Source organism: Mesocricetus auratus, unplaced genomic scaffold (genome assembly GCF_017639785.1).
Source record: "Mesocricetus auratus isolate SY011 unplaced genomic scaffold, BCM_Maur_2.0 Super-Scaffold_100006, whole genome shotgun sequence".
Taxonomy (NCBI): domain Eukaryota; kingdom Metazoa; phylum Chordata; class Mammalia; order Rodentia; family Cricetidae; genus Mesocricetus; species Mesocricetus auratus.
In genome coordinates, this window is record NW_024429190.1 from 104,580,057 (window position 1) to 104,604,721 (window position 24,665).

At 40.7% G+C, this 24,665-nt stretch overlaps 1 protein-coding gene across 6 annotated transcripts in view; it reads left to right on the top strand.

Moving 5' to 3' along the window:
• Sfmbt1 (Scm like with four mbt domains 1) overlaps nucleotides 1-24,665 on the top strand; it is a 100,320-nt gene that overhangs the window by 48,945 nt on the left and 26,710 nt on the right. For all 6 annotated transcript variants that reach the window (XM_040747798.1, XM_040747800.1, XM_040747801.1 and 3 more), the window contains 8 exons: nucleotides 2,400-2,494; nucleotides 6,059-6,299; nucleotides 13,639-13,727; nucleotides 16,267-16,513; nucleotides 17,414-17,508; nucleotides 18,486-18,587; nucleotides 19,992-20,142; nucleotides 23,560-23,642. In XM_040747798.1, coding sequence (XP_040603732.1) covers nucleotides 2,400-2,494; nucleotides 6,059-6,299; nucleotides 13,639-13,727; nucleotides 16,267-16,513; nucleotides 17,414-17,508; nucleotides 18,486-18,587; nucleotides 19,992-20,142; nucleotides 23,560-23,642 — 1,103 coding nt within the window. The remainder of the gene's footprint in view (nucleotides 1-2,399; nucleotides 2,495-6,058; nucleotides 6,300-13,638; nucleotides 13,728-16,266; nucleotides 16,514-17,413; nucleotides 17,509-18,485; nucleotides 18,588-19,991; nucleotides 20,143-23,559; nucleotides 23,643-24,665) is intronic.

Genomic DNA, 24,665 nt, shown 5'->3' on the forward strand with positions numbered 1-24,665 from the left:
AATAAAAGTATAAAAATTGTACATCTAAAATACAAAAATGAGCATAAACTGCTTAGTTCTATGTTTTGTTTTAATGGCAAGTTTCCTAAGTGCACTGACTGTCAATTAAATTCAACGTAACAGTCATTTGATACATTCTCTCTTGCTGGTGTGGTGTTTGCTTAGGAATGGATCCCACAGGCTCATATACTGGATGCTTGGTCATTAGGGAGTAGTACTACTTGGCAGGAATTAGGAGGTTAGAGTAGGTATGGTCTTGTTGGAGGGTTTTCCTACTAGGGCCTATGACCTCCCCAGCCGTGGGCTTTTGACCAAATTACAGTACCAGGTATGAATTTTCTTCCTGTGGAGCAGGCCTTACGTCCAATCAGAAAGCAATTGGTTATCATTATAACATTCATGCCATTAGTGTATGTTTTTTAAAACTTTCCTTCTTCCCTTATACATTACTTCCTGACTTAAGTTTCCTCCCAGAACAGTTCCTTCTCTATTTCCCTCATTTCTTTTTTTAAAGAGCAGGTCTCCCAGAGATACCTACTGAACATGGCCTAACAAGATGCAGTAAGACTGGGCACAGATCTTCAGATCAAGGCTGGATGAGGCAACTCAGTAGGAGGAAGAGGGCTCCACGCACAGGCAAAAGAGTCAGACACCCCGCACCCCCACATACACACATGCACACTCCTACTGTTAGGAGTCCCACAAGCATACTAAGCTACAGAACCATCGGCATATGCAAAGGACTTAGTTCAGACATGGGTCTGAGTTTTCACTTGAGTCTCTGTGAGCCCCTATGATCCCTGCTAAGTTGATTCTATAGGTCGTATTTTCATGGCCCCTCTGGCTCCTACAATCCTTCCTCCTGTTCTGCAGGGTTCCCCTGACTCTGCCTAGTGTTTGGCTGTGGGTTTCTGCATCTGCTCCCATCAGTTATACTAGATGATGCCCCTCTGATGACAGTTGGGCTAGACACTAATCTAGGGGAATAGCAGAATATTGTTAGGAATCATTTCATTGATTTTTCTTTTTTTTTGCCAGTCATAATTGGTTCTATCTTGGGTCTCTGGGCTGTCCTACCTATGGTTCCTGGCCATCCAGACAGTGTCATGGCATGGGCTTCAAGTTGGATTAGTCATGGGTAGACCACTCTAGTGGGCACTTCTTAACCAATAGGTTGGTAGTGAATCCTATTGGGTCCATGACTGAGTAAAATTACTGATAAGTTTTCTCCTCGGCAACCTACATAGTACCTTCTAGTAATGTGAAAAGTAGTCATCAAGGATGAAGCTTCTAGCCCTCCCCTTTTTAAAAAAGATTTTTGGTTTATTCTTAAATTATGTATATGTGTGTGATCGTATATGAATTTGCACATGTTAGTGCAGTGCCCAGAAAAGCCAGAGGGCATCAAGTCCCCTAGAGATGAATTTATGGGGAATTATGAGCTTGTTCATAATAAGTGGAAGGATAGGTCGGATCCTGTAGAGCCTTTGATGTCTTATATGAATGAAAAGTAAACGATGTGTGAATATAGAGATAGCAGTGGACATCATGAGAAATAGATATAGGATATGCTTATTGGATTGTATTTAAGGGTTGAATAAAAGTAAGTTCACACTTTCTGGATTGAGTGAAATATTGGCTAGTAGTATTTTTACTCAGTTGAGGAGTACTCAGAATCAGGTTCATAGTTTAAATTTGAATGTCTATTAAGAATCCTAAATGTTGGTATTAGATATTATATTTGAGTCCAAAGTAATTTGAATAGTTTCTTATTTACAATAGTTTCATATGATCCATTTGTGTAAACTTCAGATTTGTTGTTTCTCTAGTGTCTTATTCAGTGTACTGTTGCTGTGAAGAGACACCATTACCATGGCAACTCTTATAAAGGAAAACATTTAAATGGGGCTGGCTTACAGTTTAGTCCATTATTATCGTGCTAGGACGCAAGACATCATGCAGGCAGACGTGGTGCTAGAGAGGCAGCTGAGAGTTCTACGTCCAGTCGACATGCAGCAGGAAAAGAGAGAGGGGCACTAGGCCTGCCTTGAGCCTTTGAAGCCCCAAAGCCCATCTCCAGTGACAAACTTCCTCCAACAAGACCACACCTACTCTAACCTCCTAATTCCTGCCAAGTAGTACTACTCCCTAATGACCAAGCATCCAGTATATGAGCCTGTGGAATCCATTCCTATGCAAACACCATACCAGCAAGAGATAATGTATCAAATGACTGTTACGTTGAATTTAATTGGCAGTCAGTGTACTTAGGAAACTTGCCATTAAAACAAAAATTGCTTAATGTTTTTGGGTAAATCAATGAATTTGTCCTACAGTAAGTTTATTGATATACCTTGTGTTTTCTTGGAGATACAACTTCTTGTTGTTTTCTTTTGCAGATTCTGGGCCTGGTGTAGAAGAAGTTGAATTCAACTGGGAGGATTATCTAGAAGAGACAGGCTCTACCACAGTTCCCTATGCATCGTTTAAACATGTAGGCAATGCCTCTTTTATTTTTTTTTCTCTCGAGGCAAGGTCTCACTATGTAAGCCTGGCTATCTTGGAACTTGCTGTATAGACTAGTGTGGCCTCAAGTTAAGAGAGATCAATCTGTTTTCCCCTAGTGCTGGGAATAAAGATGTTTGCCACCATGCCTGACTTATCCCTTTTCTCATAATCTTAGTTATTGTGTCTTAGTTACTTTTCTACTGCTGTGACAAAGCACCATGACCAAGGCAACTTACAGAAGAAATACTTTGTTGGGGACTTGGCGTTTTGTGGGGCAGCAGGCTGTCAGGCTGAGAGCTCATTTTGTTTAGACAACAGCCATGAGACAGGGAGAACTAACTTAAGGGAAAAGTGTAGGCTTTTGAAACCTTAAACCCTATCCCCAGTGACACACCTTCTTCAACAAGGCCACACCTCCTCATCCTTTCCAAACACTTCCAGTGTGGACCTTTAGGGGCCATTCTCACTCAAACTACCACATTTCCCTCCCTGGCCCCCATAGGCTTATAGCCGTATCATAATGCAAAATGCATTTAGTCCAACTTCAGAAGTCCCCATAGGCTTTGAGTCTCAAGACTTTTTACGAGTTCAGAGTCTCTTCTGAGTCCAAATCAGTCTCTTAATTTGTAAGTTCCAATAAATGAAAAAGCAAATTATATACTTGTACTGTACAATGACAAGGAATATACATACACAGTACCATTCTAAAAGGGAGGAAAGGGTGCAGGGAGGAAATACTGAGCCAAATACAAGACCAAAACCTAGTAGGGCAAATTCCAGACCCTGTAGTTCTGTGTCGGATGTTAAAGGACCTAGATGGCTCTGCCCGTCCAGCTTTGCTGACTCGACACCCCTCTCTTGGGCTGGCTTCACTCTCTGTAGTTCTCCTTGGAAGATAGTTCATGGTTCTGGCGTCTTCCGCTTCTTAGGCTCTCCAACATAGGCTTCACTTTCATGGCAGTGTTCTCTCTGGGCCTGTCATACACCTGACCTCAGTGGCTTTACTTAATCTCTGGGGATGGTGTTTCCATGACCTCTTTACTCCTCTATCCTTCTTGACTCTAAAGCTAGAACTATGTGGCAGATGCTTCTAAGTTCTGCTGCCCCTTGGGATAGAACCTGACCCCTTGGCCCCTTCTTGAGTTACATTTTCATAAACTTTAATTTGCAGTTGACTTTTAGGAATAGATAAGTTCTTAGGCCAGTGGTTCTCAACCTTCTAAATGCTGCAACCCTATAATTCAGTTCCTCATGTTGTGGTGACCCCCAGCCATAAGGTTATTTTTGCTGCTGCTTCATAAGTGTAATGACTCGTAATATAAATGTCTGATATGTAGGATAGCTGATATGCGACCCCTGTGGGAGGATTGTTTAACCCCCAAAAGGTTGTGATCCACAGGTTGAGAGCTGCTGCCTTAGGCCTTTGATTTTCACTAATTTCAGGGTTAGCTGGATGAGGTGCTTGCCCTGAGGACACCTCTCCCTTTATTCCATTTCTCCTGTTTCTTTCAGCACAAACCATGACTCCAATATTAAATTTTCTCCTCAAACTATACATTTTTGTATTTCTTTTTGCCTTGTTTGATCTTTTATGAGTGGTTACAAGTAACAAATGACAGAGTTAGTATTAGGCTGTCTTGAACTCTCTTCTGCCGATGTCCAAAATTCTTGAGTTTTTTTTTTTTTTTTTTTATGAGGCAGAGTTTCTCTGTATTGTTTTGGAGGCTGTCGGACCAGCCCGGCCTCGAACTCACAAAGATCGACTGCCTCTGCATCCCGAGTGCTGGGATTAAAGGCGTGCGCCACCACCGCCCGGCTAACTTGACTCTTTTAAAGAATATATATTATATGTCAGTTATTTTGTGTAGTATTTCTCAATTTGGATTTCCCTGCTTCATGATTAAACTGAGTATATACAGATATGTCAAGCATGCCAAAGGAAATAAAGTCCTTTTGTTGTATGGTGTCAGGCAAGTGTATGCAATTGGAATATTGATGTTTTAGGAGCTGTATTAATTTTGATAAATTTAAAGTGGTATTGCCAGTTTTCTTCATTGTATTGTTACTGTTTTGTCTTTTACAGTGGATTAGAGGCTCATAGCATGATCCTTTGAGATTCTGCAAATACTGTTTTTCATCATAGTAGTTTTAGCATCTATGAATAATTCTTTTTAAAATTTATTTTTCTTTATGTGCATTTCGTGTTTTGCCTGCATGTACGTCTGTGTGAGAGTGTCAGGTCCCCTAGAACTAGAGTTATAGACAGTTGTGAGCCACCATGTGGGTGCTGGGAATTGAACCCCGGTCCTCTAGAAGAGTAGTCACTGCTCTTAACTGCGGAGCCATCTCTCCAGCCCCTGAATGAGTCTTGCTTGCTGTGCTTATTTATATGATGTTTGTCTGATGACAGTTGTTTTTCTCCCATTTTCTGTTTGTTTTTTTAGATATGTTTTTGCCTGGAGCTCATGGTCCTCTGCCTGGAACTGTAGTTGGGAGCCACCTGCCCATATTTTTCCATCAGTTTTTTCTATATCATCTGGTTTGCAACTGTGACCATTGGGAGAGCCTTGCAGCTATCTTTTGCTTCCTTTTAACATGCTCCCATGCTTTTTTGATTATTTCTGTTTGCCATCACAAGACATTTCAGGCTCCTACTTTATTTTTAGTTTTCCAGAATTGTAACCCATAGTTTCTCCATGATCGCTTGTTCTTGTTTATTGGGAGATATGTTAAAAACCAAGATTTGGGCACCCAATTTGTTTACTTCTAGATCTGTTAAGAAATATACATGTACTTAATGTCCACATCTATACAGCTTTCCTATCAGTTATCATTCTCTGTTTAACAGCCCTAGCTGTCCTGGGACTCGCTCTGTCGACCAGGCTGGCCTTGAACTTTCAGAGATCCGTCTGCCCCTGCCTCCCTTGTGCACCAGCATGTCTGTGACTTCTCCCACAATGATTGTCATTGTCTACAGTGTGTTTAAGTACTTATTTTATTGTACTTAAGAATTGTTAATCCATACCTTTGTCACCATGTAGCTTGTCATCTAAATTGGAACACTTTATTATAATAGCTGACAGAAGTGTGGACTTTGACAGAGGAAGTATGGCTTCCTGCATATTGTATATAATATTACTAACACTGCTGATTTATTTATGCCTTTTTTTCCATTTCCCTGTTAAGGTTTCCTAAAAATTTTTGTTGTTGTTGAGTGATGTAGAGATCACTTTTGGAGACATGTTGAAGGATATGAAAATATGAATGTTGAGTAATATATATATGCTTTCTAGAAGATACTTTCTATAATCATATAGACCACATTGAAAATATCTAGTTCCATCACTGTTTTGTGGGACAAAGTCCTGTAGCTACTTCTGTTTTGTTTAGATCACTGTTATGAGTTAGAATTGGAATTTCTCGGGTTTCCTTTGAGAAGATTTTATTGGCATTTAGTACTTCAGAAATGTCAGATCTTAAGAAATAATTTGGACAGAGAACCACTCATGTAATTTGTTTGCCTGGTGCTTAATAACATTTGTTTCTTCAGGTGGACATACGTCTGCAAAATGGGTTTGCTCCTGGGATGAAGCTGGAGGTAGCTGTGAAAAAAGACCCTGAAACCTACTGGGTTGCCACTGTCATCACTGCCTGTGAGCAGTTGCTCCTGCTGCGTTATGAAGGCTATGGGGAGGATCGGAAAGCGGACTTCTGGTGTGACATCAGAAAGGCTGGCCTCTACCCCATTGGCTGGTGTCAGCAGAATAGGAAGACCCTTGAAGCCCCAGAAGGTAGTAGAACACTTCCTTTCAGAGTGTGATGGGAATCGCTGTAAGAAAGTTTAGATTGGTCACAGCCTTGAGGCTTGTCAGGCTACTCCTACATAGATTTACACAGCTTTTTAGGCTCTTTTTGTTTGTTTTTTGTTCTTCAAGACAGGGTTTCTCTGTGTAATATCCTGGCTGTCCTTGAACTCACTGAGATTTGCCTGCCTCTGTTTCCCAAGTGCTGGCATTAAAGACATACCACATCACCACCCAGCTTAGGCAAACATTTTTGATGAAAAATTTTATAAGGAGTAATGTACCTGTTTTTAAACTGAAATCATATTACCTGTAATTTATCTTAACACTTTAGTTTTTTTCTTTTTGGTTCTTTTACTGTGTGTGTGTATACGTGTGTGTGCGCACGCGCGTGCATGTACATAGGGGCTCCCACTGAAGCCAGAAGGTGGTGTCAGGTCTCTTGGAATTGGAGTTACAATTTGGAGCTGCCATGTAAGTGTTGCGAATCAAACTCAGGTCTTCTAAAAGAACAGCCAGTACTCTTAACTGCTGAGCCATCTCTCCAGCTCCTCCCTACCCCCAATTAATGTGTTTTTTTTTTTTTTTGTTGTTTTGCTTTGTTTTTGTCTTGAGACAGGATATAGCTAAGCGATGCTTTCTTTCACTTTGTAGCCCAGGCTGGCCTTCGACTTGCTATCTTCCTGCCTCTCCTCCCTAAGTAGCTGGGCTTATAGGCATGTTACCAGTTTTTCATTTGGCCACGACTCTCATGGTTCCCCACTGACCTGTGTGTCTCTGCTCTGTTGAGGGTTGTGCCCCAAGGCCTAGTCTTTCTGGGTCTTCCTGTGACTAAGGCTTCCTCAGAGGCCAGCGCATCTGAGTGGAACCAGGACCCTTGTTCTACTGTAATCAGAGGAGACCCTAAAAGGGGGTCAGATCCCCTGGGATTGGAGTTATAGCTTGTTGTGAGCAGCCATGTGAGTGCTGGGAATTGAACCTGGGTCTTCTGGGAGAGAACTGCTGAGCCATCTCTCCAGCCTCTGTTTTATTATTTATTTTTGAGACATTGTCTCATGTAGGTAGCTCTAGTTTGCCTTGAATTTGTTATGTTGCCATGGATCACCTTGAACTCTGAACTGCCAGAGCAGAGACATATCTTGGAGGATATAGATAGGCTAGATTTTTCCAATAGTGCTCACTGTGTTCTAGTTTCAGGAATATTTGCAATTCTCTATTTCTGTTTCTGGTCTAGGAGCCAGGCCAGGATTAGCTGACATTTCGCTGTTGTATCTCTTTAGCTTTCTTAGTCTTTCTTTATTTTGACATTTTTGAAAAGTACTGTGTGGGATCTCTCTGGATTTGGGTCTGGCTTATGCTTCCCCTGATTGAGATTGTGTGCTTTTTGTAGGACAAATGAAGAAATTCTTTCCATTTAGTGTGAACTCTGTCACAGACCCATGTTTCTGATCTGTCTTGTATTGCTGTGGCTGCTGCTAACTTTCATCACTTGAGTAATACATTCAGTGAAAGAGCATGAGAGAATTTTATAGCTATCCAAGATGGACTTCTGGCCAAAACAAAACAAAAAACAACCCTATACAGACCGATAGGAAAGTAGAAAACATTTGAGGAATATTGTTCCCAGGAGTCTTTCATAAGAGTCTGCCAAACAATGATGTTCAGGCCATACAGTGGGGGTTCCACACCTTTAACCCCAGAACTTGGGAGGAAAAGGCAAGCAGATCTGAGTTCTAGGCCAGCCTGGTCTACACAGTGAGTTCCAGCACAGCCAGAGCTACACAGAGAAACCCTGTCTTAAAACTGTCGTCCTCCCCAAAAACAATGAGGTTCAGAAAACCAAATGAATGATTTTTATTATTACAAAGAGACTCCTGGTAAGAATACAATGTAGGCAGAATATCACTGCTAAAAACCAAATAGGAGCAGAGGACGAGAGCGTGTGTATAGTGGTATTGAACTCAGTATTTTGAGGTTTATTTATATTTTTTGATATGTTTATGTGCATGAGTGTTTTTGTCTGTAAGTATGACTCTGTACCATGTGTGTCCCTGGCACCCTCATAGGTTAGAAGAAGGCGTTGGGGGTTGCCGTGGGACTGGAGTTGTGAGTGATGAGCCACTGTGTGGTGCTAAGAACCATGCTGAGGTCCTCTGCAACAGTAGTGAGAGCTCTTCCCTGCCGCACTGTCTCTCTCTTTCCCTCTTTACTCCCATGTAGTTCATCAGTTACTTTTAAGTTGTCGACTGGAAGTAAAAGAGTATTACCTGAGATATTGAAAGAGAGAAGAAAAAACAGAGTTTAAACATATCCAAGTTCAATGCTGTTTAGAGAGAAAAAGGAAATAAATATGCAGCAGACTTTCTTGAATAGAAAGCCCCCAAATCATGACATGGCTTAATTATGAAAGCTCAGCTCTTAGCTTAGGCTTGTTTCTAGCTAACTTTTTTTCATTAGCTTAAATTAGCCCATTTCTAATAGTCTGTGTGCTGCCCCGAGGCTCATTTACCTCATCTACGCACTGTCCATCCTGCTTTCCTGCTTCCTTCGTGTCTGGCTGGCTGCCCCCCCTTTTCTCTCTGCCTCCCAACTCTGCCTGTCCCTCCTCTGCCTGGCTATTGGCCATTCAGCTTTTTGTTAGACCCATCAGGTGCCTTAGGCAGGCAATGTGAACAGCAACACATCTTTACATAGTTAAATAAATGCAGCATAAAACAAAAGCCACACATCTTTACACACTTAAACAAATGCAGAATATCAAAAAACAACAGTTAAACAAATGCAGCATAAACACATGCAACACATCTTTACACAGTTAAACAATTTGCAACACAAATGCACACATCTTTACATACTTTAACACATTTATTTATTTATTTATTTATTTCACAACATAAGAAGCTAGTCCCCAACTAGAAAGGTCTAATATTATTGTATAAAAGTATTGTGAGCTAAATATGGTAGCATATGCCTGTAGTCTCTACAGCTAGTTAGCAGAGGCAAGAGGGATGTGAAAGTGCGACCAGTTTGGGGTATATAATAAGACTTTGTACGAAAGCTCAAAAACTTTTAAGCTATTTGTATAGGATGGGGGGAGACAGCTTAGCTGGTAAGATTACTTGTGAAAGTGAAAGGACCTGAATTCAAATTCCAATCATCCATGTTAAAACCAGGTTTGTAACTCCAGAGTTTTGGGGCAGAGACAAGCAGGTCCTGTGAGCTTGATAACCAGTCAGCCTGGCCAAAATAGAGTTTCAGGTTTGGTGAGAGATCTTGTTTCAAAAAAAAAAAGAAAAGAAATGTTTAATGCTATCTCATGTACTCTGGTATCTGTATGCACACTTGTGGGGGTGTGCCCCACACGCATGTGCACACACCACACACATTGAATTATATAGATAAATGTAAGCAGTAGAGAATACAAACCTATCTAAATATCAAAACATTGGCTTAAAATTATATATTCAAATAGAAATCACATAATAAACATGACATACATAACAAGTAATTGATTTAACATGTAGTATTATGACAAAACCAGGGGGCTTGCATCAATAAGTACAACAAATGGACTTACTCTTCCAACAGAAACAACAAAATCATACTGACTTAGGAAGCACAATTCACATTTGTCTCACAGGCAGGAGTAATTCTGAAGAGTCAGACAAATAAAAAGGGATGGGCAGAGCTGTAGAGACAAGTGCAAAAGCAGACAAGCCAGGCATTTCAGTCTTAATATGTGACATAAAATCTAGGTGAGAAAACAGTAGGATAAAAAGGGTATTTTATGCTGAATGGTACAATCAGCAATAAGGAGAATCATCTTTTGTATATATAATATAGTCAAGGAGTGACCTGCCTTTTGGCCTACCAACTCAGACTACTCAGAATATGTTGAGGGGTGTGTGTATATGTGTGTGTATGCATATATGTGCACACACATATATTTAAGGCGGGGGGGTTATGTTTAATGATTAGGCGCTTGCAGCTCAATCATGAAAAGTGGAATTTGTATTTCCAGGACCCATATAAATGTCAGGTGTACATGGCCATCTGCCTGTAATTCAAGCCTTGGAAGGCAGAGACGGGATCCGTAGAATAAGCTGGCTAGCAAGACTAGCCCTATTGACCAGCTGTGAATTAGATTGAGAGACTTTGCCTCATTTAATAATGTGAAAGATGATGAGGGTGATTCCTTACCAACACACACACACACACACACGCTATATAAAATTTAAATGTTAAAGAAAAACAGAAAGTAAGACAATGGAAATACACTAGCAGAGAATGAAAGCATATGAATGTGTTTGTGAACTGTATTTGTTTTCTTAGAAATAAAAAGCATCAATAGAAAAGTTACCTGAAAGGAATACAATGAAGATGATAGATTTTCTGAATGTAACTATGTACCAAAATTAAAATTTAAAAAGCAACTTTTATGAAGCAAAATAAAATTTCTGTGTGTAGATAGAGCTTGAGGGGTGGCCACAGAATGATTTACATGTCCATTCTTAATAGAAGTGTATTTTAGGGGCCATAACAAGAACCTTTTGTTTTCAGTGATCATTATGTTGGTTGTAGAACTGATGATACTTGAAATAGTTATTTGTGTATTTTGAAATAAAACAAAATGATAATGTCAAATTGAAACCTAGGGTCTTTGGCTTGAGGGGGGTGGGATATAATCTATGTAGAAGAGGCTACATATGTGCATGATCTTATATTTTATTTTCATTTTGAATAGACCTCCATTAATGTTTGTGCAACATTTCATATAATCACAAACAATAAAGATCTTTCAGCTATATTTTCATATCCTGTCAATTAGTGAATTATAAATATTTTCTAAAATTTCTAAACATTTCCTTAATTAATACAAGGTATCAGAGAACACTAGAGATAAAACTAAGTCCCCAAAGCAAATTTTTCTTCTAGATTACAAATAAACAGAGGAATAAAAAACAAGAGAAAAAGTACCTACTAACATGTATGCAATTTTTTGTTAAATATTTTTATTTATTTTACATAACCAACTCTAGTTTCCCCATCTTCCTCACCTCCTGCTCCCTCTCCCAATCTCCTGTCTGTGATGTTCCCCCTCCACTCCCTACATCCACTGCTCAGAAAGGGTAAGTCCTCCCATGGGAGTCACCAAAGCCTGCCACATCAGGTTGAGGCAGGACCAAGCCCCTTCCCCTGATTCAAGGCTGAATAAGGCATCCCACCATAGGGATGTACCAGGGACAGATCCTGGTCCCACTGCCAGGGGCCCCACAAACGGACCAAGCTGCACAGCTGTCACCCACATGCAGAGAGCCTAGGTTGGTCTCATGCAGGCTCCCCAGCGGTCAGTCTGTAGTCCATGAGCTCCCAGGAACTCCGGTCAGCTGTCTCTGTGGGTTCCCCTGTCATGATCTTGACCCCCCCCCCCCACATAGAAAGTACAGCAGCAGCAGCAGCAGCAAATGAGATTCATTTGTAGACACTGAGAAGGCCTAGAAACAACCCAGTGGCAGTGGCAGTGGCAGTGGTCCCCACAACACCTGACTTAGGATCTCCAAATACCATCTGTTATTGTTTGACACAGGATGGCCTAAAACTCACTCTGTGTGTGTGTGTGTGTGTGTGTGTGTGTGTGTGTGTGTGTGTGTGTGTGTGTGTTTCTGATTTATGAGACAGGGTTTCTCTGTGTAGCTCTGACTCTGTAGACCAGGCTGGCCTCAGACTCAAGAGATCCGCCTGCCTCTGCCTGCTGAGTGCTATGAGTAAAGGTGTGTGCCACCACCAGCTGGGTGCATCTTAAATTCTTAGTCCTTCTGTCTCTAACTCTCGGTTTCTGGAATTACATTTGTGAGCTACCAAATCTGACTTTAAATACTATTTTTATTGAAACAAATTGGAGTTCCTTAGAGAAGTAGTAGGGGATCTGGTTCAGGTCAGGAAATGACAAATGAGTCAGAAATATCTTACTACACTGTCATATCAAAAAGACTCAAGACCCAACTTGAAGAGACATCCTTTGATTAAAGAGACAATTTGAGCATTAATAAGGACAATAGTTTCAGTGACTGTGAACATGCATTTGTTTAGGACTTCATAGTAAAATTTGTAAACGAAAAGTTCATTGGTGGCCTTTGGAAGATGCCAGGGCATCAACCCATTATTTTATTTATTTATTTTGGTTTTTCGAGACAGGGTTTCTCTGTGTAGTTTTGGAGGCTGTCCTGGCACTTGCTCTATAGACCAGGATGGCCTCAAATTCACAGAGATCCGCCTGCCTCTGCCTCCCGAGTGCTGGGATTAAAGGCATGTGCCACTAACTCCTGGCCCATCAAATGGTTTATAAACACAAGTTTCTCTTTATAGAAATATTTTGATTAATTGATGAACAGGAAATGATAGAATTTCGCTATTTTTAGCCTCCAATGAACCAGTGTATCTGTTGAAAGCTGTTGGGGACTGAAGATGTCACAGTGGGTAAGAGTGCTTGCTGTACAAACTTGAGGGACCTGAGTTCAGAGTCCAGTACCCCCATAAAAGCTGGACATGGCCACATGTGCTTGTAGCCACAGCACAATGGAAAGCAGACGTGGGTGAATCCCTATGGCTTGCTAGCTAGCTGGTCTATTTAAAAAATAGCAATAGAAGCCAAAGTGAGACATTTCTCTCTGGTTAATTAAGAGTTGTATGTAGAGCAAAGAGAATACAAGTTATCTTAGTGGAATAAGTTGGGAAATGATATAGCAGGATGCCTGGCATTCTCTGTTGGCCTCCTATGTGTGGTCACAGGAGTGCTCACAGTTATATCATGCACACACAATTGTTAACAAAGCCATTAATGTTACAGAATGTACTGGCTGGTGTTGAGTGTCAGCTTGACACAAGCTAAAGTCATCAGGCAGGAACTGAAGCAGAGGCCATGGGGGAGCACTGGCACTGTCTTACTCCCTGTGGCTTGCTCAGCTGGCTTATACACCTCAGGACCACCTGCCCAGGGATGTCACCGCCCACAGTGGGCTGAGCCCTCCCACATCAGTCACTAATCAAGAAAATGTACCACAAGCCAGTGTAATGGAAACATTTTCTCAATTGTAGTTTCTTCCCAGATGACCCTAGGTTTTATCACGGTGACAGAAACTAACCAGCACATGGCTCAACTCAGAGTAGGGAAGTTTTGTAACTGTTTTTGTTTTCTCATTTTAAGCTCTCAAATGAAGCAATACACTGACTTTTAAGTGATAAACATACCCTTAAGCCATTTCTGTATGTCACATTTCTTTGTGTTCTGTGACTGATGTGAACAATAATTATTTCTTCCTTTGTTTAGGCATCAGAGATAAAGTGTCTGATTGGGGTGCGTTTCTACAGCAGACCCTGAGAGGAGCCTGTGGTCCTCCTGTGTCTCTACTAGAGGGCGTGAGTATCATGGCTTCTTAAACGAGTATGGAAAACCTTTGCAAGGGTTCCAAGATTGATTGCTAATTTACTGCTGAGAGGAAAAAGAAACACTGTTTTTGGAGTCGTAAGCATAAGTATTGGAGCATTTAAATCAGTGTCAGGACTTGCACTCTGATGGCTTGTTGGTACCTGAGAACCTGCTCAGTCAGTCACTTTTTAAGGTTCTGTTGATAGATGCTTCCATGCCCATTTGTGAACACCGTTTCAAACAACTTTAACATTTTTTGTACTCAGATTAATTTTGTTATCTTTACCCAGGGCCTGGCACACTTTGAACACTTGGATGTTCAAATGGATGGATGCATGCATGAGGCTGTGAACATTGAGCAGATAAAATATCCTGTCCTGCAGTGATCATGATTCTGCCATCTTAAAACTTACAGCTATTAGTGCAGCCCTTCATTTGTTTGTCTGTTCTTTTATACACCTAAACATGAAAGCTTCACACAGCAGTTTACACTAGGAACAAATGTTACAGTGAATATTAAGAATAGTTGAGTAGCCTGGGAGGTTCCAGCACTCAGAAGGCAGAGACAGGCAAATCTTTAGGACACCCGAGACTGTGGAGGTTAGAGGCAGGGTTAGGTGATGGCTTTGGGATGAGCTCTCTAATGCTTTTGTTGTTTATCCCCTCCCCACTTTTATGTCCTGAGACTTGAATGAATGAAGTTTCCTCCAGTCTTTTCTGTTTGTGTGTGCGTGTTTATATGCGTATGGAGTGCATGTGCAGGTCAGAGGCTGACACTGGTGTCCTCATCAGTTGCTCTCCACTTTATTTCTTGAGACAGAGTTTCTCTCTTGTCCTGGAGTTCACCATTTGGCTAGGTTGACTATCCAGTAAGCCTTTCAGGATACCCCTAGCTGTCTTCCCTGTGCTGGGATTATATACTTCCTTCACACCCAACTATACATGGGTGCTGGGTATCGACTCTGGATTCCTTCTTTCCTTTTTTTTTTTTTTTTTTTGGAGACAAGGTTTCTGTGTGTAACAGCTCTGGATGTCCTGGAACTTGCTATGTAGACCAGGTTGGCCTGGAACTCACAGAGATCCACTGTCTCTGCCTCTCAAGTGCTGGGATTAAAGGAGTGCACCACCGTACATGGCTTTATTTATTTAGTTAGTTTTAACGTGTGTTGGTGTTTTGATTGTGTAAAGGTGTTGATTTCCCTGATGGCTCTGAGCTGCCACATAGGTGCTGGGAATTGAACCAGGTCCTCTGGAAGAGCAGCCAGTGATCTTAACCCTGAGTCATCTCTGTGAAGCCCCTCTATTCTTTATTGTAGTTTTTAATACATATCTAGATAGTAAATTTTTTTTTTTTTTTGGTATTTTTAAGATAGCGCTTCTCTGTGTAGCCCTGGCTGTCCTGGAACTCACTCTTGTAGACCAGGCTGGCCTCGACCTCAGGAGATCCTGGCTCTGCCTTCTGAGTGCTGGGATTAAAGGTGTTTGCCACCACTGCCCACCTCTTTTAATTTTCATGGTGTGTGTGGGGTGGGGTCTGAGAGAGAGAGAAAGAGAGTCAGAGTCACTCAGTAGCCCTGTCTAACCTCATATTCCCTATGTAGACCAGACTGACCTTGAACTCAAAAAAAAAAATCTTCCTCTGCTTCCTGAATTCTAGTAGTAAAGATGTGTACCACCAAGCCTAGCTTTTAATTTTATTTTTAGTGATGTATATTTGTGTATTTCATGTATATGGTTTGTACACATGAGTATGTGTGGAGTTTTGAGCCACTTGACATGGATACTGGAAATCAGACTCATGTCCTCTACAAAAGCTCTACTTGTCATGAAGCTTCTTATTTTTCTTAGTAAAAAAAAAAATTAGATAAATTGTTCCTTCCTTTCACTGTAACCAAAAGTTCTTACTGTGATCATAAGAACATGTGGAATGGGTAAGAAAAATCAGACAAGTAAAAGCTCATCAGAAGTGGATGCATTGTTGCTCACTTAAATGCAAAAATACTAAGAACGCTTGAAAAGGTAGGGGAAGCTGACATCTTCTCTAATAAAAAGATACCTGTGATTTAATAAGTGAAAAACAGTATATATTTGGAAAAGAGAAAAAAAACCAATGCAAAGAAAAGCAAAAGTAGATATTGACTGTGAATAGTGTCTATACCAACTGTTCTCTGTGGTCTTTTTAGATCTTTATAGAAGAGGGTAGGCATGTTTGACTTTTCTGTTTAATGATGATCACATTTGCTTTCATAATCAGAGACAAGATTCTATTTTTAAAATTATATTAAATAAAATGATAATTTAGAGATGTTTGTTAAAATAGTTTTATTGTCTTATAGGGAAGGTTTTCTTCATGGTAAACATTTTCATATCACCCGAAAGTGGCATTGTGGGAGGCTGTCTGGAGACAGTGTAACTTAATGCACTGTTGTGGGATGAGGGAAATAATATGAAGACTATCGTTTGGGAAAATCTAGAACTCACTTTTAAAAAGAAGTATTAACCCTCTAATTTCACATTTTTCACCTACAGCTCCGTAATGGAAGGAACCCTTTAGATCTTATCGCCCCGGGATCCAGACTAGAGTGCCAGGCTTTTCGGGACTCTCTAAGCACTTGGATTGTTACTGTTGTGGAGAACATTGGGGGACGGCTGAAGCTGCGTTATGAAGGACTTGAGAGTTCTGACAGTTTTGACCACTGGTTGTATTACTTAGATCCGTTTCTTCATCACATTGGTTGGGCTGCTCAGCAAGGGTATGCACTCCAGCCCCCATTAGGTAAAGAGCAACAGCACTTTTCTATAAACTTGTATTATTGTTTTGCTATTAATATTTGTGAGACTGAAAACATACTCTACATGTTATGAAAACCTTTCTTTTTTTAATTATTTATTTATTACATACACGGTATTCTGCTTGCATGTATGTCTGCATGCCAGAAGAGGGAACCAGATTTCATTATAGATGGTTGTGAGCCACCATGTGGTTGCTGGAATTTGAACTCAGGACCTTTGAAAGAGCAAGCAGTGCTCTTAACCGCTGAGCCATCTCTCCAGCCCATGAAAACCTTTCTTAATTCGCATAAAAAGTATTTCATATTTATACAGAGTAGTTCCATTAAGTGTATATTTCTCTTTGATTTTGTTATTACACTTGTAGTTTAGCGGACATCACTGATTATACCTCAGACTTTTCCCTAACCAGTGTTTCGCCCTTTCTTGCATTTGTTACTCTGTAGCCCAGGTTAGGTGTCCATTGCATTATCTCATGTGCTGCAGCGTTATGTCTACTCTTACTGTAGACATTTTACAAACTTTAATTTTCTGGTCTCCTAAATAGAGTTCAGTGCCAAGATTAGGGTATAAGTTCTTTTGTATGAAGGTGGGCTTGAACCCCACCCTACCCCCCCAAAAAAAACAAAACAAAAACAAAACAGACATTGTGGTGTCTGCCTTTAATCCCAGCACTCAGGAGGCAGGGGCAGGCGGATCTCAGCCTGGTCTACAGAGCAAGTGCCGGGACAGCCAGGACTACACAGAGAACCCTGGCTGTGGTGGGGGAGCAAGCCTGAATCTTTTCCTAGTGTAGCAGAAAGGACTTGTGCTTATGTGAGTGCTTTAAGGACTTAGGACGTCTATAGGCTTTCTCCTCTAAACATGCTGTTTTGTTTCACTGAAGCCATCCGGCATCTGAAAGGTGAAGCTGACTGGCAAGAGATTTTGGCCAGAGTAAGAGAGGAGGAGGAAGAGCCATTACCCTCTTACTTGTTTAAGGTAAAAACAGAAACTCACGATAAATACAGTTTTCTCTTTATAGTAAAGAATGGCAATTGGGGGAGGTAAAGAATGAACACTAATTGTTGGAGGCAGGAGAGTGCTGTGCCTGTGTGTGGGAAGGAGGGGTCAGAGTGGAGGGATGGTGATCACTCTGTTTTCCAGCAGTTCTCTTAAGGCTGTCTGAGTGTCTGATGGGTGTGGCGTACGCCTTTAATCCCAGCACTTGGGAGGCAGAGGCAGGTGGATCTCTGTGGGTTTGAGGCCAGCCTGGTCTACAGAGTGAGTTGCAGGGCAACCTCCAAAAAGCTACACAGAGAAACCCTGTCTCAAAAAAACAAACAAAATTTTAAAGAAGCCATTTGAATGTCTTCTTTTCCAGTCTTAACTACATAACCTTAAAACTAGTTAGGAAATAAATTCTTCCAGATGTCCATTGTATTCCAAATGTAGAGGGGAATATTTTATGTGAGTTGTTGCTTTTGTCCTGAATAGATTTTCCCAGGAAGAAAAATTACCGACTTTACCAGAAGCTTATTTTATTTGAGTTAACTCAATTACCTTTCTTGTTGCTGTAATGAAACATCTGTGACAAAAGCTGCCTAAGGGATGAGAGTTTATTTTGACTCCTTGTTTCAAGGGATGTAGGCCACCAGGCTGAGAGGCTTGGAGACAGGAGTTGAGATGCCTGGTCACAGTAAACATGCAGTCAGCAAATGAAGAGAAATGAGCGTGGGGCTCAGTTCTCTTCCTGCTTTTTCAGCCAGCCCAGGACCATAGTTCAGAGCACAGTTCTTCCTACCTAGTTAAATCTCTCTGGAAATGCTCTAGAGACACGCGCAGAAGCCTGTCACATAGATGATTCCAAATTCAGTCTGGTTGACAATGAAGATTAACCATTACAAATATTCAGCTACGTAAGACTAGACATTAATTCAAAAACACTATATTTTTGCTTTTTGTTGTATACATTTCAGGATAAGCAACTTATTGGAACCCATGAATTTTCTGTAAATATGAAATTGGAAGCTGTGGACCCATGGTCTCCTTTTGGGATTTCTCCTGCTACAATTGCCAAGGTGAAATGAGAGTAATTTCTTCTGGAAATAATTGCCATCAGGGTGACAAGTTGAGGAAATCATAGTGGTTTAATCTTTATTATACAGTTCATTGTGAAGCCAGAATCTTTTCTGTATATTTGTATTGTGTGTGCCATTTCTTCTTGCCAGCTCAGTCCTGTGTGACCAGAGCAGAACAGACTCAGGGCACCAAAGTAGTAGAAGGGAGGGAGCGCTCTTCAGAGGCAAGCCTTCCTTTGTATGGCTGGAAGGACTTGACTAGTATTTGGGCCACAGTGGTGTTTATAAAGTATAAATTTAGGCGGTGCTATCACTTACCTAACCAGGGAAAGGGTTTGGGGGCATAGGAGAAATGTGGAATCACAGAGTTAGCATCACCACTAGAGTAGCTACAGCTGTGTGTTCTGGAACCAGGCTTTAATCTCTGCAACATCTGACAAAATTAAGGCCCTTATTAATAGTAAGCATAGGATCTGAACATATTTTCAAGGTGCGGTTACTGTGGAATAGAGAGTATTTGGGTTAGGATGAAAGAAGAAGCCATTTTCTGGACGTCGAGCTCAAGGTGGATTATAACTATGGGGTAATTACTAGGACATTTAATTTTCCGACTTGATGAGATTTACATTTTCTTTGTGTTTGTGCAAGATTATTTTCAGAGCACTAAGAGATTTTTGAGCCTGTAAGTCGTCTTAAGATCTTCTCTGGAAGCTAAAGAAATGACTCAGTGGCTACAAGCTCTTAACAGGAGACCAGTTTAACTCCCAGCATCCACGTCATGTGGCTTATAACCATTTGTAATTACTGTGTCAGGGTCTCCTGGGCACCTACACCTGTGTGGCATATATAGACACACATGTGAGACACACACAGAGAAAGAGAGATAGAGACTGAGACCAAGACCTACCAATCTTCTCTGGAGTCTAAGAGATAATGGTCTGCTTAGGACCCAGACGACACTCCTTAACTTCTTACTTTGTCATTTGAAGATAGTATAGTAATGTAGTTGACCCCTTACTAAGCTTAAACTAAATTTTGATTTGAACCCAAATACTTGGTTTGAGTTCAGGTTTGCAGTTTAAGTTAAATTACTTTACTTTTCTTTGAATCCATTTTTCTTACTTGAAAAATGTAATTGAAAATGGTACCTGCCTCATTAGATTGTTACAAAGAGTAAAACTGAGTAAATATGTGAAAGATACGTAACTAAAATAGTACATGACATAGAACTAACATTTATTGAGTATTTTAATAACCTAGTGTGACTATAAATAAACTTAAGTAACATGTTTGTGCTAAGGAAAAAAATCTGTGATAGATATATGTTTGTGCATATACATACCTAATATATATTATATATAATATGCATAGGCCGTGTGTCAATTTTACCTGTTAATTATACAGGTTTTTGATGATAAGTACTTTCTGGTGGAAATGGACGACCTTCGACCAGAGGACCATACAAGACGATCATTTGTTTGCCATGCTAACAGTCCTGGCATTTTTCCTGTGCAGTGGAGTCTCAAGAATGGCTTACACATCAACCCTCCTCCAGGTGTGGATTTGAATTCTTCTGTGTTGTTTCTCAAAATTATTATTACCATAATTAATTATGTAGGGTCTCACTATGTAGCTGAGTGTGTCCTCACACTCACTTTATGACCCATGTTAATTTTAGGTTCCTCATTTACAAACTTTAGCCCTTGAAATGTGTGTTGGAAGGCATTGCTAAGATCTTTCATACCTCATGTCTTGAGTATGATGGAGGTCTAAGATAAGGTGAATGAGATATAGTTTCCATAATTTTATTTATTTATTTATTGAGGAAGGATGAAGGGTCTTACTGTGATATTTGAAGTCACAAGCTAAAGTGTTGTTTTCTCATACTTTGACATGTATTTTTATAGCCAGCTAGAAGAACAGTCTCAGGTCTGGATTCTGTTCTTGCTCCCTAGTCTGTTCCATTTGGAATCTGTTGGGAGGTGTCAGAGGGGTGGGTGTCTAGTTTGCCTCTCTGTTGCTGTGGTAAGACATGGACCAAAAGCAACTTTGGAGAAGAAAAGGTTTATTTCATTTTATACTTGAAACCCATCACTGAAGGAAGTTCAGGCTGGAACTCATGGCAGAGACGGAATTAGACTATGTAGGAATTCTTAATGCTTTGCTCCTTATCACTTGCTCAGAGTGCTTTTCATATACAATCTAGAACTACCTGTCCAGGGGTGGCAGTTCCCACATTAATCATTAGTCAAGAAAATGCCTTATAGACTCTTCCACAGAACAGTCTGATGGAAGCTATCCCTTAATTGAGATTCTCTCTTCCTAGATATGTCCATGTTTATGTTGAGGTTGACAGAAACTGGTTATCACAGTAGGCTTGACAAACCCTGAGCTATGTAGACCTGGCTTCCTCAGAGGTTTTTCCTGCTCACCTTAATCCCAGTACTCAGCTCAGGAGGCAGAAGGGGTGGATCTCAGTGAATTTGAGGCCAGCCTGATCTACAAAGTGAGTTCCAGGACTGTTACACAGAAAAACCCTGTCTCAAAAAATTAAAAAGAAACAAACAAACAAACAAACAAAGGATCTAAAATGAGTAGTAACAGCTCATTTTACTTCTTGTGACTTTGTCAAATGTGACATTTGACCTTCTAACCAAAGGACTGAAATAAGATTTCACTGAATTTGACTGGAATTTTTAGTATTAAAATTTGAAATATCTGGAAAATGTTAGATGGTAGTTTTGCTTATACTAGCAAACCAGATTGTTTTGACTTGGTAGGCTTTGGTAAGCAAGGCTTCTCCTGAATGCTGACTGCTGAAGACTTTGTATTGGAAGCACTCATATTAGCAAGGATCATAAACTCAGAACCTCTGTCCTCTACCCAGCCTTCATTCATCCAAAAAAAAATTTATGCAATGTTTGTTGTGAACTTGTGTTGAATTTCATCACTGAGAAAGCAGAAATGAGTATAATCTAGTCTTTCAAGAGGCATATGGGAGAAAGCATCCACAGAATTTCCCTGGCTCTCCACCCTCAGTGAGCAGAACACAAGGAGCACTGGTGGGGAGTGTAGCCTTGAACCCTGATGCTGGGAACTTGATGTGTTGCAGGAGGTGCAGGTGTTCCAGGTTCTTTATACTGCTTGCCACCTTTGTGTGAAAAGGAGAAGACAGTGTTAAAGACATAGGAGCCTTGGGCATAGTGTGGACAAGTCAGCTGAACTTGTAAAGAGGGCAGGTAGTGACCTATGTAACTGAAGCAGTGGGGCCGTGGCTGAAAGCATCAGCTGCTTCTGCACAAGTCCAGAGTCCAATTCCCAGTCACACAACGTATGCACACACTTACACATATATGAAGGAGAGCTGAGGCCTGTTTTGTTTGGGCAAGAAAGAGGATAGCATGGACTGTTGCCTGTAGGAGGACACAGCTTTGAGCCTGATTAAACTCTGAGACAGCAAAATTTAGACAAAAGTGGACAGCAACCATGTAGCTCCTCCCACACAGATGGAGTGGAATAAGACACTAGTTTGGAGGTGTTTTTGCCAAGAACCTTGATAGATTGAAACTAGAGAGTTGTTTATTTTAGTCTGAGTTGAATTTATGATTCAGATCATAGGAGAACATTTAGATTTTTCAAATGTTTTCTTAATTGACACATACTATATGCATTTATGGAGTACAGGGTAGTATTATAATACATATATTTAATGAATAATGATCAGGTTGGCATAGTGGACATATCTGTCAGATATAATACTTCCTTGTGTTGTGGACAGTGAAAATTGTCTCTTAGAAGTTGGAGATGTTCAGGTAATCTTGTCAGACGTAAATCAGGGACATTAAAAATTATCCCTCCTGTCCAGCTGTGTCCCTGAGAATATTAGATTCTCTAGTCCATGGATCTGAAAACAATGTGATGAGTATTGCAGCAGAGCCAGGTGTGGTGGTGTGTTCCTGTAATCCTAGAACTTGCAAGGTAGTAGAGGCAGAAGGGTCAAGAGTTCAAGGTCAGCCTTGGCTACATGAATTCCAAGATACCCTGAACTACTTAAGACCCTGTCTTTAAAAACACACATACACACACACACACACACACACACACACACACATTATATTGGTATTAGCTAAGATATGTTAGGGAAAACAAATAGCCTTATCAACAAAAAGTCCCCACTGATTAAAAAGTACTAATAAAATCATTAAGACTAAATTTTTATATACAAAATCAATTCCAGGCTTTTTTTTTCTTTTAAAGTCTTGGCAAATTGTCAGTAACTAGTCCCACCTGAGCTAGTGGGAATTCACGGACTACGGACTGACAGCTAGGAGACCTGCATGGGACTGTACTAGGGTGACAGTTATGATGCTTGATCTTTGGTGTGGGGGTGGGGAGACCCCGGCAGTGAGACCAAGACCTATTCCGGGTACATGAACTGGCTTGTTGAAGCCCATTCTCTATTGTGGGATACCTTGCTCAGCTTTGATACAGGGGAAGGGCCTTGGCTCTGCCTCAATTTGGTATGCCAGACATTGTTGCCTCCCCAAAGAAGGTCTTACCCCCTCTGAGGAGTGGATGGGGAGGGGAGGTAGGAAGAGGGAGCGGTGGTGAGGCGAGAGAAGGAAAAGGAGGGGCAACTGGCCGGGGTTAGTATGTAACAGGAAGAAAGAAATTTTTAAATAAAGAAAAAGTACCTAGTTTGAAATTTGGAAGTTTCAATACTTATTTAATTTTATTACATAATTATAATTTTCCCAGAGTTATTCTGGTTTAGAAAATAAGCTGTGTACAATTCTGGGTTCAGTTACCTAGTATGAAAAATAGTAATTAATTATGGCTTATATTATAGAGGTCCCCTCTACACTGGTAAAAGTACATAAATTAGCAGCATGAGGAGTTGTGAATGGACACGTTGGCAGATGCTAGTCAGGAAGTGCATTGGGAGTGAACCGCTGCGCTTCTCTGTCTGTAGGCTTCCGGAGCCAGGATTTTGACTGGGCTGACTACCTCAAACAGTGTGGCGCTGAAGCTGCTCCCCAGAAGTGCTTCCCTCCGGTGAGACCCCTCAGCCTTACCTTGGAGAGACCATGAACTTAGTTTATACAGTGACCCATTGTTTTTCTTTCATTGTAATTCTTATATTTATACCTCATTATTTTCAAAATGATACGCTGTACTCTTTTGAGGTATTAATTTTAAACACTTGACGTTGGTGACATTAAATGTTTCTGTCTTAATCATCACTATTAGTTTTGATGAAGTTTCAGTTAAAGTTTTACATTTAAACTCTACTAGCTTACTGCTGCGGTATTTTGTGACTGTTTTCCTTTTTAAAACATTTGCCATGTTAATAATTGCTGTTTTGTTGTTACTTGGTTCATGTTCTTTGTGTTTATTACTATTTCTTCCCACACCTCGTAGTAGCTTCTTGTTACTAATTCCACAAAGGCAGTCCACCCGGAGATCATTGTTCCTAATGGTTTTTCCTCCCTGGAAAGGCTGCTCTCTTGAGACTTGCTGAATAGTTTTGTCACTATCACAACAGGGAATTTCCCTCTCCCTTCTTATGACTTGGAGCTTCTATTATGTATATATAATTCATGACCTCTTTCCTCTCTTCTTGGTTTTCTTGGTTGTGTGTGTGTGTGTGAGAGAGAGAGAGAGAGAGAGAGACAGAGACAGACAGACAGACAGACATATGTGCACATGCAAATGCCAGAAAGGGGATGTTGGGTGTCGTCTTGTTTCTGTCCAGGTTTTAAAAGGCAGGCCTGTCACTGCGCATGAAGTTCTGTTTCTGACAGGCTGCCCATTTCCAGAGAGCCCGTGGCATCCACTGCCCTCTGCACTGCAGCTTAGGCATTGCAGGCACCACCGTCATGTGCAGCTTTTTCCGAGTACTGAGGGTGTGAACTCGGGTCCTCTTGCTTTCACAGCAAGTGCTATTCATTCTCTCCAGCCCCGTGCTTGGCTGTTTCGATGGAGCCTGCTATTGCTTCTTAAAACACAGTTGTAAAGACTATGTAAATTTTAATAAATTCTATATATTGAAAGTTTCATCCTACCGACATACTCACA